The sequence below is a fragment of the Leiobunum rupestre genome, chromosome 4, assembly GCF_980474605.1.
Source record: "Leiobunum rupestre chromosome 4, qqLeiRupe1.1.hap1, whole genome shotgun sequence".
Taxonomy (NCBI): Eukaryota; Metazoa; Arthropoda; class Arachnida; order Opiliones; family Sclerosomatidae; genus Leiobunum; species Leiobunum rupestre.
The window spans coordinates 29,576,379-29,594,280 of NC_143387.1; the positions used below are offsets into that span (position 1 = coordinate 29,576,379).

Below are 17,902 nucleotides of genomic sequence, written 5' to 3' on the forward strand. Positions count from 1 at the left end.
CATCTGCCGAGCCACTGTGAAACTATTAAACAAGATTTAACATGGAGGGATCCGTAGATCCTTAATTCCGTTAACTCCAGCTTTATCATTTCTTTTTATAAAAGGTGATATATTTAATGTTGAGTTAATTCTTAAAAGTGAAATTCCAAACAAATTCGCGATAATAATAACAACTCGGTGTCATTTTCACTTCCCTATGGAAATCAGAATATCGTGGGTTCGCGCCCGGCTCCCGACCGAACAGTTTTTACCATAGACATAATAAAGAAATAGACAAATGGACAATTGCTGTAAATCGCGACACATTCAAATCATGATTTAATTTGTAATGATCACTTTTTAGAACGGGATATACAAATTGTAAATGGCAAAAGGTGGGTCACACCAAAAGCCATTCCAACTCTGGTTTGGTTTCCATAGAATTAAAACAAGTCAAAATAGTCAAAATAATTTTTTTATTTAATTTAAAGAAATTACATCCAGTTGAAAGTGAAATAGAAAAAACCGGTGATGCTAACTTCTCACCTTTAAATTTTGACCAAGGATCATTTCGTGTAGGTTTAATTATGTTATTATAATTTGAGTAAGATCTCCTTGGTTTTTACCCAATTTTGTTTAGTTGTTATGAAGAGATATTCCTCTCTCTATAAAAGAAATGTAGTCTTGTTAGAACTTGCTGTATTACGAAATATTGTTGGCATGGACATCTTACCAGATCATCACGAACATGTTTGATCCTGAAGTTGGAATCGAACATCATCATTAAGAAAGTTATTAATTTATATTGCAAGCTCAGACTCCACAAATTAGCGAAGGACAAAAATCTAGAAATGAAGGGTCAAGCCATCAGACTTAAATTGTCAAAGCTAATTTTTTTTCAAGGACAATAGCTACATACCTTTAGTAGAATCATTATTAATCCAAGGTAGAATCATCCTTTTCATCAAAATTCCATTTACTTTTGTTTACAATTTAGAATCTCAGAATATTCCCATAACAAGCCATAACCACAAGTTCCACAACAAACCGGATAGTTACTTAAGCCTTTGACAAAATATCATTTCGCAAATAGAATTTTTTGTTTTTAATTATAAGATCATCTGCTGCTTTTTATTTGGGTTTTGAAAGAATTAATTGACTTATTTAAAAATTATAATAAAAATTTACCTTATTTTAAATTCTCACAGCCAAAATATTCGCGAATCACGTCAGAGTACCTAAAAGATTACAAACACGAACATGTGTGACGTGTCACGTGATGATTTTGTATTTTCTCGCCTAATCGACAGGCGTCGCTTAAACGTGGTACCACAGGAATACGGAACAAATACCGGCTGTCTGCTAGTTATCGCTCCCGTATTTACCCCCCGTAGAATCTTGGGTCTATTTCTTTATTATGTCTATGGTTTTTACTATAGAGTTTTATTAATTTATATTTTATAAAACAAATTTAACATTTATTAAACATAATATATTTTAGAGAATTATAATAATGAATTATTTAGAGTTAAATTTCAGTTTTGTAAAATTTAATTTTTAAAACTCTATAGTGAAAACCGTTCCGTCCGGAGTCGGGCGCGAACTCACGATCTTTAGATTGCCAGAAGCGCGTGCTCAGTAAAGAATGCCTGTGTGGAAGGCGGCCATAATACCTCAGTAGATGGCGATGTCGAAAGTCCAAATACGAAACTCCGCCCATAAAATAAAAACAAGCAGTACTTGAAGCCGAGAAAATATGGCTTCTAGATCGTTCTTATACATAAATTAGTTCTTGGTTAGACGCATTATCACCTGATGCCGTCGGAAATGTCTTCCCCTTTCCCCGTAAACCGTTCAAGGCTCGTCCAATGAAATTTACACACAAACCTGCGTTAGCGAGTTTAAAGACTAGCCGCGTTCTTCTTGCGTTTGTTGCTCATAGGTTAAACAATGAATATAAATAAAATTTTAACGCTAGATTTTATAGCGTATTTGTAACGGATACATTTCTTTAGTCCATAGTTTAATGTTAATTTATTTGGAACGAAGTACAAAGGTATTTAAAATGCCGAGTTACCACCTTGAACTCTGTGGGTTTAAATTTTTTTCTCAAATAATTTTACCTTTACAGAAAACTCAATGGCAATTATTTTCAGTTTTCAAAAACGAGAGAAAACACAATGGCCATTATTTTCAGTTTTCAAAAACGAGAGAAAACACAATGGCCATTATTTTCAGTTTTCAAAAACGAGAGAAAACACAATGGCCATTATTTTCAGTTTTCAAAAACGAGAGAAAACACAATGGCCATTATTTTCAGTTTTCAAAAACGAGAGAAAACACAATGGCCATTATTTTCAGTTTTCAAAAACGAGAGAAAACTCAATGGCAATTATTTTCAGTTTTCAAAAACGAGAGAAAACTCAATGACAATTATTTTCAGTTTTCAAAAATGAGAGAAAACTCAATGGCAATTATTTTCAGTTTTTAAAAATGAGAGAAAACTCAATGGCAATTATTTTCAGTTTTCAAAAACGAGAGAAAACTCAATGACAATTATTTTCAGTTTTTAAAAATGAGAGGAAACTCAATGGCAATCATTTTCAGTTTTAAAAAATGAGAGAAAACACAATGGCCATTATTTTCAGTTTTCAAAAACGAGAGAAAACTCAATGGCAATTATTTTCAGTTTTCAAAAACGAGAGAAAACTCAATGGCAATTATTTTCAGTTTTCAAAAACGAGAGAAAACTCAATGGCCATTATTTTCAGTTTTCAAAAATGAGAGATAACTCAATGGCAATTACTTTCAGTTTTCAAAAACGAGAGAAAACTCAATGGCAATTATTTTAAGTTTTCAAAAACGAGAGAAAACTCAATGGCAATTATTTTTCTCTAAGCCATATCTTAATATATGTTCCTAAGTTCCTTGGAATAGGCGAATCCCTTCAAAATGATTTGTGGAGAATAAAATAAATATACATACTGGGACGTGAGATAAAATAACAAAAATGATATTATAAAATGGCAAGGTTGGCATTGAAAATTTAAGGCGCCTGCTTTCTTTAACTCGAAAATTTGAAAACCTCGACAAAACCTCAACAACGCCATCGCCTGTTTTTCCATTTCGCGGGAAAGAGGTAAATATCTTTTTGAGCGACCTGTCAATCAGCAGTTGGGAATTGACCTCTTGACCCTTTGGTAGACGTCAAACTCACCGGCTAACTTCCAAAAGCAAGACTCAATAACTTTTTGGGGTGGCAGTCTGATTTTTTCGCTCCGTCTCAACCCCGACTGTTTTTCCTCTTCCTTTTCTAGCCAGGGTCGTTTTTGCGAAGGAGGAACGTGGGGGGGAGTGGCGAGTGGGTCCCTGACGTATCGAAAGAGGAACTGAAGCGAGCCAAGATGAACGAGAGCGGTTGGAGACCCGGACACCCCGCGTCATTTGTATTTACAACTTCGAACAGTCGCGTTTTATCAACGTCAACACACGCGCTCGCCTTAAAACTTAAAAAATATCCACTCGTCGCCTTTTGATATCCAGCCACGCTTCGGGATAAAAGAAAAAGAGAGAATATAAAGTTTTCAGACGCATTTTTATCCTCTCAGACGGACATAAAGGCTTCGGCGTTTTTTAATCTAGGGAATAGCTCAAAAAACCTATCCGCAAGTAAATTTCCAAAATGTTCAGACAGCGTAAAGATGCGTTTTCTATCAAGGAAAAAGGAATCCTTCCAAAATTAATGAGGTGGTAGGTAATGGCTATCTCTACCGTATTGACACCAATTCTTTTGAAATTTTAAAATCGTCCCTTTTTTAAATATAAAATAAAATAAATATACACACAAAAAAACGATAAAATACTAATGAGTCGAAATCTTTTTTAAGCACTTAAAGATTTGATATTTTCAAGTCACCTAGCTCGTGCAGGTAGTCTTATGAAACAGAAAATTTCAATAACCTTGAATCATGTCTTAAGGGTCATTTGAAAATTATCTCAAGAGCCGTTGAATTTAGAAACTTGGTTCCAATTAGAAAAGTGTGCGACCTAAGACAATTTAAGGTCAAATGGCCAATCAGAAGCCTGATAAATTAAAAACAACAAGAAGGGCATGGTGAAAATAATGCCCAGAATACCAAACTGAAGTGTTGATAAGTGTTTTTAGAAACGAAATTTACGTTTATATATACAATTATATATTTATATATAGGCCTATATATATACACCACGATTTTCTTGGAAATGTTCTAAGCGAAAAATCGTTACGTTTCTTTATTTATTTTTTATTCAGAAATAACTGGATTTAAGAACGTTCAAAGAAAAATATTTTAAATATATATATCTATATATATATATATTATATATATATATTTAAAAATATTTTAGTCAATTTTTACGTACTCGAGTCTAACTAAGTTTTAGAATAGCCTGGATTTAAAAACTTTAATTAATAATTCCCCGAATAAAGACCATTTTCTTTTGTAGTGTTATTCATATTTAAAATATTAACCCAATTGAAATATATTAAAATCGAATGATTTGCAAAATAGGTCAAATATATCAAAGCACGAATTAAACATTAATGATGGAAAATATTTACGTATATATTCATTATCTAACTGATTCAGCTACATCAGGAATCTATACCTTTAATTGGAATGCCTATCCTGCCGTATCGCGTATGGTAAGACGGCTTTGGCCCCGCCAACGAGATAAAAAAAAATCCGCTCTGCGCGCGCTCCCCTCTCACGTTGTTGTTTATTAAGTTAACATATAGGGACGTCAAAAAAACCGTCAGCCACATCGAAACGAAAATCTGCCACGTTAAGCATTCCAAGTACAGGTATGGATTCCTGGCTACGTATATTAAAAACCAGATGGTTTTCAAACAATAAATAATTGATCCAAGACCCGATGAGATGGTAGTGTACAGATTAGTTTTAAAACAAATCAAAAACGCAATACTGTCAGCTTACGTCTTAAACCAAAACGAAGGGTTTCCGGCAAACCGCGTAAAAATCGCCTTGGTCGTCGGGCTACAAATCATTCATTAGTCGGCACCGGGACTTTAAAAGGGCGCTGCCTGGAAATACGTCGTTTTCATCAGATTAAAAATTGGCGCGCCGAGAGAGGATTGGGGAAAGCGGGCAAAATGAAAGCGAGAGCCTTCGCAAAAAGGCAATAAAATTTTTCCTCTCACTAAACAAACAGGATGCCACGTTGCCCGTTCTTTCTTCACCCGTTCCCTTTTTAAGTGACAAACGCTAAGCCATTAACCCGCGTGATAAATTGAGGTAAGCCTACCTGGACACTTTATCCACGGTCCAAGCGAAGAGGAGGAAGGCTAGACCCTACTCTACCCCTCCCGGCACCGATACTCCTAAGGGATCGAACTTTGGGGAGAGAGGGGGGAGGTTTGAGGTACGGCGGACGGGGCGAGGTTCGGGCTCCCGCTTCCCAATTGCTCGTTGCGAGGTCCAACGTATTAACGCCGCCGATATTCTACCAAAACACATTTATACAGAGGTAGTCTCTCTTCGGTGAACTGCGGTAGCGAAAAGGACGGCGGTGGGGGGGGGGGGGGGCGAAATAGTTTCTAATCTGGCGCTCGATGTGCTCACGCGTCGCGGCGAGCCGGCTTTAAGGGAAAAACCGAACACGGGGGCCACGCGTGGTGTAGCGACGGAGCGGGCCTAAGCGTAGTAGTAATTCGGGACTAATAAAGGAAAAGGCCGTCCACAACCTCATCCCTCCGCGAAACTCCCCGTTCTAATTAGGCCACGTGAAATGGAATCAGCCGAAGGAGGCTATATCTTCAAACAGCGCGCGGAGAGAGAAAAAATATAAATCCCGGTTGGAATATTTCTCCCCTAAACGCCGGAATGGAATTAGCGTTGTGTTTTATAAACTATTGATTGTCCGAGCAAATGAGTTTATTCCCCAGTTAATTAAATAGGTAAGAGGGAAAAGGATGTCGATCCGGCCTCTCGAACCCTTTTTTGCGTCTAGTTATTTTCTGATTATATCCCGGACCCGTTTTCGAAAGTGGGTTTCGCTTTGATACCGATAGAGGCGTTCTTTTCAGTATCGGCTAAGCTCCACCTTTGTATTTAGATCATATTGTATCTGTCGATATGAGATATTTTATCTAGTTATCAGATATACGTTTCTGTTTTAACTACACGCTAAAGAGTAATTATGGGACTGGATTTAGACGTAAAAACTACGTCAGCGATCAGGCATTCTCGGGATGAGCAAAATAGAGAGGCGTAGCCCTCGCTGGAAAAAGGGTTGCGAGGACGTGTAGATTGTGCGTAATAATGCTATACACACAGTCTCTCAACTCGTTTTCGAATGAGTATGGACATAAGTGTATAATATTATTTCATAAGTGTGACATGCAAAAGTTTTACTGACAAGGGGACTACCCGAGGCGATTTTGTTGAAACTCGGGGGTTAGTTAGATCTTATGGTAGTATGAAAATTTCTTAAAGGGAAAAGTTGCAAAGGACTTTAGTTTTTCTATGGCAACCGAAAATGTTTTTTGACCTCTCCATTTAAAAAAGCATGGGATTTTCTCGGTTACCCAAATTTTGTTAAAATTTAAACCAAATTTATAAAATTTACCCAAAATCCTTGATCAGTTTTACCCAAAACAGGTCGTGTACTTTTTATCGGGACGCTTAAGAACTTTCGAAAAACTGCAGATCGCTCGCTACAGATTTTAGGTTTCATTTTGCTACGTTACGTCAACTGCAGATCGCACGTTTAGTTACGTTATAATTTTACTTTTTTTTTCATTCGAATGAAAACTAATTCAACGGTTTTCAACCTACCTAATTAGTATTAGCATAAGAGTATATAGTATGATTACATAAGTTCGACACTTCCTATTCTTCACACGCAAATGTTGTACTGAGAGCTATTCACAAGACAGACTGCATTACGGGATTCGAAGCCGTTTTGCGTCCGCTTGCTCCCTCGTCATAGGTAGCCTTTGACAGCGCCTCGCTAGGGGTATATTTTCTTCGTGTGATGACGTCACTCCGTTACTAACTCTCAGTAAAATATTCCCCAAAGTGTCAAACTTATGGAGCAATGTTAAAGACTTATGTTATGGATTTAAACGATGAGAGTGAAGGTCAAGCAAGTTCATATACATTAAGTTTGAAAGAAATTCAAAATAAAAATTATCAAGTATTTTTACATTAGACTTAGTTTTTAATGTAGCTGTAACTACTTTTAGTATATTTAAATTATAAGATAATTATGGCAATTATTATAGATTTAACACTAAAATTGTTATTGGCATTATATTGAAGTATTCTTCGGGGATTTTTCCTTAAATGTTTTTAAAATAAAAATCAGTTGATCGTCGTCTTTACGCGCCGCGTAGTTTCGTAGCAAAATAGTTACTTCAAAAGTCGAAATATGTTGGGTGTGAAAATAACATCTATAAATTAACCAGTACAAAAAGTGTCTATAACATTTCTATCGAATAAAGACCGGAGTTTTATACAAAAATTTGGGTCATTTTTCTATAAACTTTTCATAAAAACCGGTATATTTTATAGAAAAAACAGTACATTTGATAAAAAAAACTAGTACATATTAATAATAATAATACTAATCAGCTAAGCTAATACCCAAGGCACCACCTTAGGCCTAAGTCATCAAGTGACTTTTAAAGCCATTAATTAAGGTGGCCGGGTAACAATGCGTAGGAGGGTGGTGGCAAGCCCGGCATCCCACGCGAACCAACTAACTATTACCGTTAGTTTAGTACATTTTAAATAAATGTAAAGAGTCGAGATCTTGGGTGGGCTTTTTCTATGAATTTTATTGTTTTCGTCTGCAAAGTTTTTTCTATAAAATGTATGGCTTTTTTCTATACAATGTACTATTTTTTTCTTTAAAATAAACTGTTTTTATTCTATAAAATATACTGGTTTTTCTATAAAATATACCAGTTTTTTTAAAGGTTTAATCTATGAAACATTTATAGAAAAATCACTTAAATTTATGTGGTTTTTTTCTAGAAAATAACGGCTCTTATTCTATAAAAAGGCTCTGTCTTTTCTATAACATTTTTATATATTCTACAGGATCTTATAGAAACTTTATGGTTTCGATAGGATGGCATAGAAATTTTATAAACTACTTTTGTACGGGAAGGCGTCTTTTCTAATATGACCAAGAAAATAATAACGGATTTATGCGTCCAAATAGTGAACCGGATTTCTCTTTCGTTAACAACATGCCCATATATTTGAAGGGAAAACCACAAACAAGTTAATGATCCTCAATAATGATTATTGACTTGGCGGTTGGAAACTTGTATAAGCGGAAGGCTACTATCTTCAGCCGCCAAGTGCGTCTAAATATTGATCACGCGCGCAATTTGCTGAAATAATGTAGCGAAGAATGAAGTACCCGTTTAAGAGAAAATTACTCTCGGTCGCTTGCTGCAAGGCGATGTTCGTCGTACGTTCGAGGAATCAAACTGGTCATATTCATCCAGGACTTTAATAGAAATTATTAAGACAGAAAGTTCCCGGAATGGCGAGAATTTGACTGTTGGCGAAGAGATAATATCAGATTCTGGCGAAAAAAAGTCGGATCTAGCGCGACACGTCGCGAGTTTTATCAGTTAGCCGAAAAGGATTAAAAATGAGCCGGAACCGAAGTTAGGTATATAATGAGGGCGGTGATTTGGGGGCAGCCCTAATTAGGGAACCCAGGGAGGAGGGGGGTGGTACGCGCCCATTTAGAGCCCACTGCCCGATCCCTCTCTTCTCATACGGCAGACCAGAAACTCGCTATCTTCCATAGCAAAAAAAATGTTGAGCGAGAATTTGAGATTCGCGGGAAACTTTCTACTTTGGCGTTATCCGCAGAGTCTCTCAGGAAGCGTCACTCGCACGAAAAACTTTCCGAAATCGCAGCCCGCAGATTGCCTCGCAAACACGTTTTGCGCCTCGGTTTCCACAATCTATATCGACGATATTATCCCTAATCTGCTCCTCGCTTTAGCGCCTCATCATCAAAAATGATAAATGGAAGAGCCACGTATGTTCAAAACTTAATCATATTAGGCTGATTTTAAAGTATATCGCGGACATAAACATTTTTTTTTAAATTTCCGAAGAACATAACGTAATATACAAGGGTTAATAATAATAATAGTAATAATAGTAATAATCATCTAGGCTAATACCGAAGGCACCACCTTAGGCCCAAGTCATCTAGCGACTTATTTTACCTTTAAACAGGTGGCCGGTTTACATTGCGTAGGAGGGTGGTAGCAAGCCCTACAAGCCACGCGAGCCAACACTAACTATTACCGTTCGCAAAAACTATGTATTGTAGAAGTATGACAACAGATAACTTTAAGTCTACACTTATTCTTCATTTCATTTAAAAATGTCAAATTTAATATTCGTTTTGGAAATTCCAAGTGGTTAATTCCAACATAATGCCTCCTACGACCAACTTGTGTTTTCCATGAACTCATATTTCAGTGGAAAATAGGCGGGTTTTAACCAAAAAAATTATTCTAACCTTTTAGAGTCTGCGATTTCAATTTTCATTGAAACTTGTTAATAATTTTTTTTCAAAACCATGAAAAATGCATCGATTTTCGTGAAAATTAAACTTTAAAACGATTACTAGTCATCGAATACCCCCTGAAATTTTGGACTTTTACAATACACATTTTTTGCGAAAAACGCTTGTATCGATCAATCTCAAACACCCGGTATAATATTCTAGTCTGTACGCTAAGACGCGTTTGTGGGAGACGAAAATTTTTACTATACGAATGATATTATTGTAGTTAATTGGCTGTTCAACATTCATGATGAACTTGTAAAGGTAGAAAATGTTCCGTATTTTTCCGAAAAAAATAAAAAAAGTTTTCATTCCATAATTAGTCTAATATTGATTGCAAATTTAAATAATAGGCATTTTCACCTAATTTTTTTGAATCTAAAAGTAAAACTAAACATCTAGACTAGTTTAAACTGATTAACAATGTAACACTATTATCATTTTGTAGTATGTTTACTGTTATTAGACATTTTATATCGATAAAACCATTAAAAAGTAATTTATGATTCAATTTTTTATTTTGCCGAATTGTGGAAATTTTTTTCGCAATTCGTAAAATTTTCTGGAAATTTTACCGCATAAATTTAATTTTTCCGGAAAATTAACAACTCTAACAAGTAGTGAAGGCTATTTCACAAATATTTCGCTTTAAACTAAAATGTTAATTAATTTGGCACCACCTACGCGTAATTAGGGGCCCAACTTAACAGACCCAACTTTTCAATGTATGAACCTTAGTCTGTTTGAAAATGGGAAACGGAGTAGGGTGGGCTTTACCCTGTACATCGGTGTAAGGCGGCTGGAACACTTCTACAGGTGCAAATAGACCAAATAGTCTATTACTCAAATAATATATAATTAACTTTATTTTTTAATACGTACTACTTAATACAGGATTGGTATTCATCCGCTATTTCCAACGCACTACAATTTGATCCGAAATGCTTAAAGCCTGTTTTCCCCCAAAATCCATTCGAACGTAGCGCTCTTTAAAGGGATCTTTTATACGTATAAAATAGGACTCAAACGTTACAATTTCTATCAACGTCCCCAAAATAAAATTTCAACCGCCGAAGCCGCCGACTAGATGTCACTCGAAACTCGACGTCAAAATTTCAATCCGGAAAGAAAAAGCGACAGAGTTTTCCTTTTATTTTCCGAGTCTGAAAGTTCCCGAAAGAACTTTCGACGAAGGCCCAGAGTCATATTAAAGTAATACCGAGATAAAAGGCCACGGAGGAAAGGCAGTCGTAGCTAGTGGGACTAAGAATATGGCGAGTCTTATACGCCAACTAGTTTCCAAATGCGGGGACTATAGTTTCTGGCGGAGGAGTGCTCCATTTCCCCACAGTAAAATTCCGCAAAGCGAAAGGGAACCGACTGCGGCATAAAAAAAGAGAAGAAAGTAGATTCAGGAAGCTCCTTACGTGAGCTGCCTGACAATGGCTTCTTATCTTACTGTCCGAGTACGATGCCTTTTTGTTCGCGTTACACGTAAAAATCTCCTATTTCGACGTGGTAAGGGGAGAACTACGCTAGCGAGGCTTACCCTTTCAATCTCGCGCGGCGACTGTAGAACTAGTCTTACGCCTTTGAGCGGAATCGCCAGTTAAGCCTCGACACGACTATAGCGATTTAGTTTGACGGTGGCGCGGGAAACTACGAAACGCGTAATTAAGGATTCCGAGAACGATTTAGCTTTATTTTTTAGACATTTTTCTCGCCCAATTCTCTTCGCGCGCGCCCAAAAAAAATTCCACCAAAGTCCGGGTCATAGCTGATTCTAAATTAAGACGCGAATATAATAAGCTTGTTTTTGCTTATTTAAAGGCAAATATAATGATAATCCGGTTACGTAGAAGTCTTTATATCTCGGCCGACTGCGGACTCATTTTGGGGAGTTGTCTCGGGGCCAACCTCGTAATTTAGCCGCCAAAAAGAAGAACGGTATTTATGGATGTTTTTACTTAAAATGATTAATCGTTCGGTATGGCTTAGTTATTAAGCTATTACGTATTTAGGGCTACTTTTCTAATCTAAGTACGTTTATTTATAACTTAAGGCGTCTTTTAGCCACGGCGCTTTGAATCAAAATAAAATATATTTGGAAAATATTGCCGTAAATTGGTCAGCTTGTATTGGGCGCCATTAAGGCGGATCAGTTTTATATTTGATAGCGTCCTTAGCGCGGAGTCAGTAGGCCCCGGGGAGTCGTAGAGGACGTAGTCTGCCCCGAATGTTTTCCACTATATTTACCCCATTCTCTGACGTACATGTAATCCCAAAAACCAATGTCCCGGATAGAGCGGACCGTGATGATAACTCGAGAGCCCGCGATATCCAACAAACGACTGGATGCTCTGTCCGAATGCGCCTGAGTAGTTATAGCATAAGTGGATGATAATATACATAAGTATGACACTTCCTATTCACCCAATGCAAATTTTTTAATGATAGTCTGTTTCTCCAATGACAACGTAAACCATTACGTACCGACAGACTGACAACTCTCCGCGAACTACTCCTAGTATTTGGAGAATGCCCGGAAAATCGCCGACGGTCCGCCGGAAGTCTTTTCGAAGGACCAGCCAAGGCCTATGAAACATTGAAATGCTTTCAAAAGTGTAAATAACGCTTACTTTTGAAAACAAATGATGAAATATTGAAACGGAAGATAAAAATAACTATTATAAACACTGGCTCCATTTCAAAAGTTAGTTTTTTTTTCGAATTGCAAACCTAAACGCGTGTACGTTCGTATTTGTCGCCATCCAACTAACCAACTATTTTGCCAACGGAAAGAGTAGAAAGGGACAGAGTTTCCTGTTCGGAAACTTCCTATTTCGCAATCACTCCACGACAGACTATCATTAACCGAATTATCTACTTATGGTTATAGTAACAGCGAAGCGCCATAATTATCCGACTTCAATCTTTTATAAGTATTTATTTACAAACCATATTTTACCGATGTAGCATTTTTAGAAAGTTTAAATTATCACCGAACTGATTTTCAGAACAATTGCGAAATCTAGGTTTAGTTATCGCAATAGTGTCTAAATACGTCTAAGGTGAAATATTCTATTACCAAGGACTCAGCTCGAGTGCAAGTCAAAGTCTGCGCTTATGTCAACTCGGTCAGGAAAACAATAGGAAGAGTCATACTGATTGTTATTATGCTACTTTTGCAGTATGGCAAGGTGAATACTTATCTATAAATGATACATAACGGGGTTTTCTCCCGAGTTCTTCGGTTTCCACTTTCCTCAAAAACCTGATGCTAACGTTAATAGTAAGCGTAAAAATATGTTGGCTGGCGTGGCATGAAGGGCTTGCCACCACCCTTCTAAGAATTGTAACCCGGTCATACGAATGAAATCATTTAAACGCAGTTATGAGAGGCTTAAGTCAAATTAAACAAACTATTTTATTAAAAAATGCCTTACCGAAATTTTTTAAGATGCAAAAACTAGAAAAAAATTTATCAAAATTGACGGAAAAAAAATTAAATTGATCAAATTTTCCAAGGTGGTACTTTTAGAAATTTTCAAAATCCCATGTTTTTTTCGGGAAGGAATTTTCCATTTTTAGTTGTCAAAAACATTTTTAGATTCCATGGCAAAACTAATGCCGGTTGAAACTTTTCCTTTTGGGAATTTTCATGATTCATTAAGGCCTACTTCACCCCCGAGTTTGAACAAAATCGGTGTGTTACACTTCGGGTAGCCTTTTTGTAAGCGTTAGAAATTAGACCGTCTAAAAAATAAATGATCTCAGTCGTAATCTGTAAGTCTGGAACCTTAACATGCAATTCCTTTGGGCTTCCGCTTTTGCTCGAAAACATTATTAAGACTAATTTAACTCTAACAAACGTCATTTAGTTCTAACAGATTATCTCGTAACATAACAGCAAATATTTACAAAACAACTCGCGAAGTTAAACAAAGCGAAATTCCAACGTTTCGCTGTTTATGCCCGAATCCTTCAGGTCAAAAAATTACGCCAAAAACCTCCGATAGGTGTAAACAGGAACTTCTAAAAGGGATCAAAACTCCCTATTAAAGCGCGATAGTAAAAAGGAGTTTTAATACAACGTCTGGGAAAATACGAGAGCAGCTTGCCGGGGCGCGCTTCGATTCAAAGTTATAATTGTGGCCGCGGAAATTACGAGTAAACTGAAATTTCGCTATATAGCGGTATTATACTCCATTAAAAGCTACGTTTTCGAGGGCTTAGGCGCTCGCGGACTAAACTTAAATTCATCTCAGGTAACTGTAATTAAAAAAAGATACGTAATAGCCACTTGGCGCGCGACTCCCGCCTTCTAGATATTTTAAGAAAATTTTCCGGGTGCAGCGTTATAAACTTTCGAAACTGCCCCCTTATCTACCCGCCCCTTTTTAGGGGGCTTAAACTACGTGTAATAGCCATACCACGAGGACGAGACGGTAGAGGGAAAGGCGGGGAAGCGTCCGTTATTCCGTGGAGCGTTTGACAGTGGATTTAGTCCGGGAATTCGCTATATCGTTAATGGTATAGAGCCTATAGAGGTTTCGGAAATATTTGAGCAGCTGCTAGCTAAGGTGTATAAGCGTCATAAATTTCGCCGAATGCTAGAGAAAACTCTTTATATAGGACAAAGATCCTTTCGCAGTCATCCTAGAGCCGGGCCAGTTAAAAAATAATGATTGGGAACTATTTTGGTATCAAATTTTTCCAGATTTTCCCTGATTTTCTGATGGTGCTCATTTCGATACAAAATGAGATTTCGGATTTCTCAATCTTTTCCGTGAATATTTTAGCTCAATATTATTAAAATAAAAGTTTATAGCAACGTTAAATATACCTATTATCTCAAATTATTTTCTTAATTTAATGATAACTTTATAAAAACCTAATTCGAAGTTTCATTTAAATCAAGGAATACTTCTGCGTATTGTTCCACACCAGAGTGACTGAGAAAAACCACATCAGCTCAGGCAGGAACCGAACCTGCGACCTTTGAGTTATCGTCCCAACGCTACTACCATTGTACTACCGAGGCCACGAATAATCAGGCCTCGGACATCCAATTTAAGAATGACTCGATCTGGTTCACATTATTGACGGGATATATTTAACCTCTTAAATATAATAAACTAATTTACGGGTTGAAACACGGTTAAACGGTTGACGTGCACGGCGATATAGTAACGGAAACTTTCTCTGTAATCTGTCATTGACTAGTAAAATTATTATTATTATTCAAAATTAGTGGAATTTGGACGTAATAGCGACACACGCGAGAGTCGAAAAATAATCGATGACTTATTTACATATAGAAAGCGTAAAATCTTAAGTTATATTTAGTATATATTATATATAGTATTATAATATATTATAGATATATAAGCACGATTTTAACATTTTATTCGGATGGAATATTTGATAAAGGAGCGCTTTAAAAAACGATTAGGGCTAAAACGAAAAACAAAGACATGTAAAATTCGGTTTGAACATTCGTAAGAAACACAATAAAATCAATATAGCGGGCATAAAGTCGAGAACCTTATTTTTCTTGGAAACAAAATAAAAATGCATTATCCACCACATTACCTCCTTAAAATAGTCAAGGCTATATTTTGTTGAAACCAAATAAGGGATAAAACCTTGTTACGTTTATTTCTACGCATTTATCAACGGAAATCATTATTTCATACTTTCTTGTTCATTAGCTTTCCAGGTTTATTCGTAATCTATCGTGACCTCAAATACAAGTTATGATTATCCCATTAAGATGTTCAATCCCTTTCCCCGCAGAAACGGAGGAAGACGCATTGCGGAGATAAAAATATTTATATAATTAATATTAAAGTTAATTATAGTATTTAAATATTAAAAGTGGTTTTGGGAATATCGGTACCGCCCGATATATTTTTCAAAAAACAAAACCTAATATTACGTATTTTGGCATTCTAGGGAAGTGGGCCTGGCCCCTCCCAAAACCTCGCTTTCGTCGCCGCCCCCGGATTGTTCTCCAATATCCGAATACGATTAGCTCAAGAATAACCAAGTCTTACGTACGAAGATAACCTAAATTCAAAAAGTACTCGATAACTAGCATCTTCGGAAGTAACTCGAAATGAGTGGCCATATTTTAAGAAAGAGGCTCAATCGAATCGAGTAAATCTTTCGCGCTTATTGCATCGTGAATTTAAAAAAATAAAGAATGAAAGAAAGGTTTACGATAAAAGCATCGGCCGAAATAAGCGGCAATTTCAGTTGGCACAGCGAGGGTCAACGCGAAAGGGGTACAATTGCGCCCATCTCGTAAGCGGATAGAGAAATTCTCTGCCAAATGAACGTGACGGATTGGATGGAAAACGCGATTTAAAGATAGGAACGGGTCTACTAACGGAAAGTATAAAGAAAAAGTTAATCTTGAAATATGCTCCCAGTATTGATTTTATAGCTGATGAAGCTCAAAAAATAGATTTATACATTTTTTTCTCCTCTTAAAAAAACCTTCCATTTTTTCGCCATAAAAGGACTATATAGGATCGTTATTGCGCAAAGTCGTAAGCAACTGCCCTATAAAGCGTCTCTCTATGTATAGCGATCTAAGGCACGAAGTTCCAAAAAAAATATTATACGTTACGGACAGACGACAAAAAATGGTTTGACTTTCTTTAAAAATGATGAACTCAAACTGAATAACGTAACAAAGTTTCGAAAAAAACTTACGAGGAAATATTTTCAGGCTGACCAGAAGAATTCTGGACAAGAATGTCCTGCCGGTAAGAATGGAGACCATTCTATAGGCGTGTACCAGTAACTTCAAAGCGAAGCCGAATATCCCACTTCAAATACAATTCGTTTACACATTGTCCAGTTCTTTTTAGTTAAGCGCGAAGTTATAATTTATATATTTGTAAAAAATCGAGGTTTTTTTTCTGAATAATTTGAGAATATGTAAATTTTGATGATATTTAATGTTTATGTCAATTTCACGATAGCTTTTCCGTGCTCGAAACTTGATATTTCACCGTACAACATGAAACATTTAACTTTTTTAACTTTATATGATGAATATTATAAATAGATTTATGCTAAGCTAAAACACGGATTTAGAGGAAAGTTTTTTCTGGAGTAATCTAAGGTAATTTCGTCTAAGTTTCTTCGCCAATATCCATCGTCCGGTTCTCTTTCGTCTTAGGAGCGGTTTTTGATCGAGTTTAAAGTCGCGACTCGGGTTTGTTGACCGCGGTTTTCGCGAAGTGGGCAGTCTTGACCGCTTTTCGGGGATTCCGGTTCGGCCATGGGTAACCGAGATATCATAGCGCGGAAAAAGCTGGAAGCAGCTGCCGAAGGAATTGACCTCGAAAGTAGCCCCGGTTTCTGGTCGTGGTCAGGAAGTGTCTGACCCGGCGCCTCAACTGAAAGCGCCGCACTGAGGAAATTCGACTATATATTTCCCCCCCCCCTCGCCCGAAACACGCCCCGAGAAAATCGGAAAACGGCGCAGCTAGCGACCTCTGACGAGCAATTTGTTAACTAAATGGGATGGCTGCGCGAAGCCAGGGTCCAACGTCCTTGCGTGTTATTAATGGTATTGCTAAGGTAAGCCCGATGCTAGTATCCACTTCGTCGCAGCAACATTCGATCGCGTAATTTTCCCATCAAAGGGTTGATGTTGTATTTTGAGAGTGCTGATTTGGAAATTCTTACAACGGTGGATTTCATTATTTTGGAAACCCATTTGCTGATCTTTCGGATTAAAAATATTAAATTTGCAACTATCTTAATTTAAATGAGATATGGCTACAATGTACTTGTATGTATGTTTTCCATTAAAAACATTGCTGCATCGTCCCTAAATTATCACTGCAAGATGTAAGATGTTGCTATATTTGTGTAAACCAAAATTTTGTTTTGTCTCGTTTCGCAGGAGGCAAATAAGGTGATATTACTGACATCCCGCGAAAGAATAAGAACATAAAATATATATTTATATAATATATAATTATAAATAATATAAAATATACCGGGACAATTTTTTTAAATAATAAAATTTATAAAAAAAAGATATTTCACTCCTTATTTGCAAGTTAAACTATTTAAAATAAAGCATTAAATTAATTAATAAATTCTACTAAGGAAAGCATTATTGTTTTTTTGTTTTTTATTCGATTTCGTTATAAAAATACGATAATTATCGGCGCATTATATGTAAAAAAAGTTGAGCGAAGTGGTATTTCTGTTAGGAAAACGGCAAAGTTGGTACTCGAAGAGAAGAGTCTATAGTTTAGGGCCGAGGGTCAAATAAAGGTCGAAT

The 17,902-nt window shown here is 36.6% G+C and overlaps 1 protein-coding gene across 1 annotated transcript in view; it reads right to left on the reverse strand.

Moving 5' to 3' along the window:
• Window positions 1–16,579, reverse strand: part of LOC149947423 (carbonic anhydrase-related protein 10-like) — a 130,729-nt gene extending 114,150 nt beyond the window's left edge. Inside the window, exon 1 of the mRNA XM_090171782.1 lies at window positions 16,312–16,579. Within this exon, the coding sequence (XP_090027908.1) occupies window positions 16,312–16,381 (70 nt within the window). The 5' untranslated portion in view covers window positions 16,382–16,579. The remainder of the gene's footprint in view (window positions 1–16,311) is intronic.
• Between the last annotated feature and the right edge of the window lie 1,323 nt (window positions 16,580–17,902).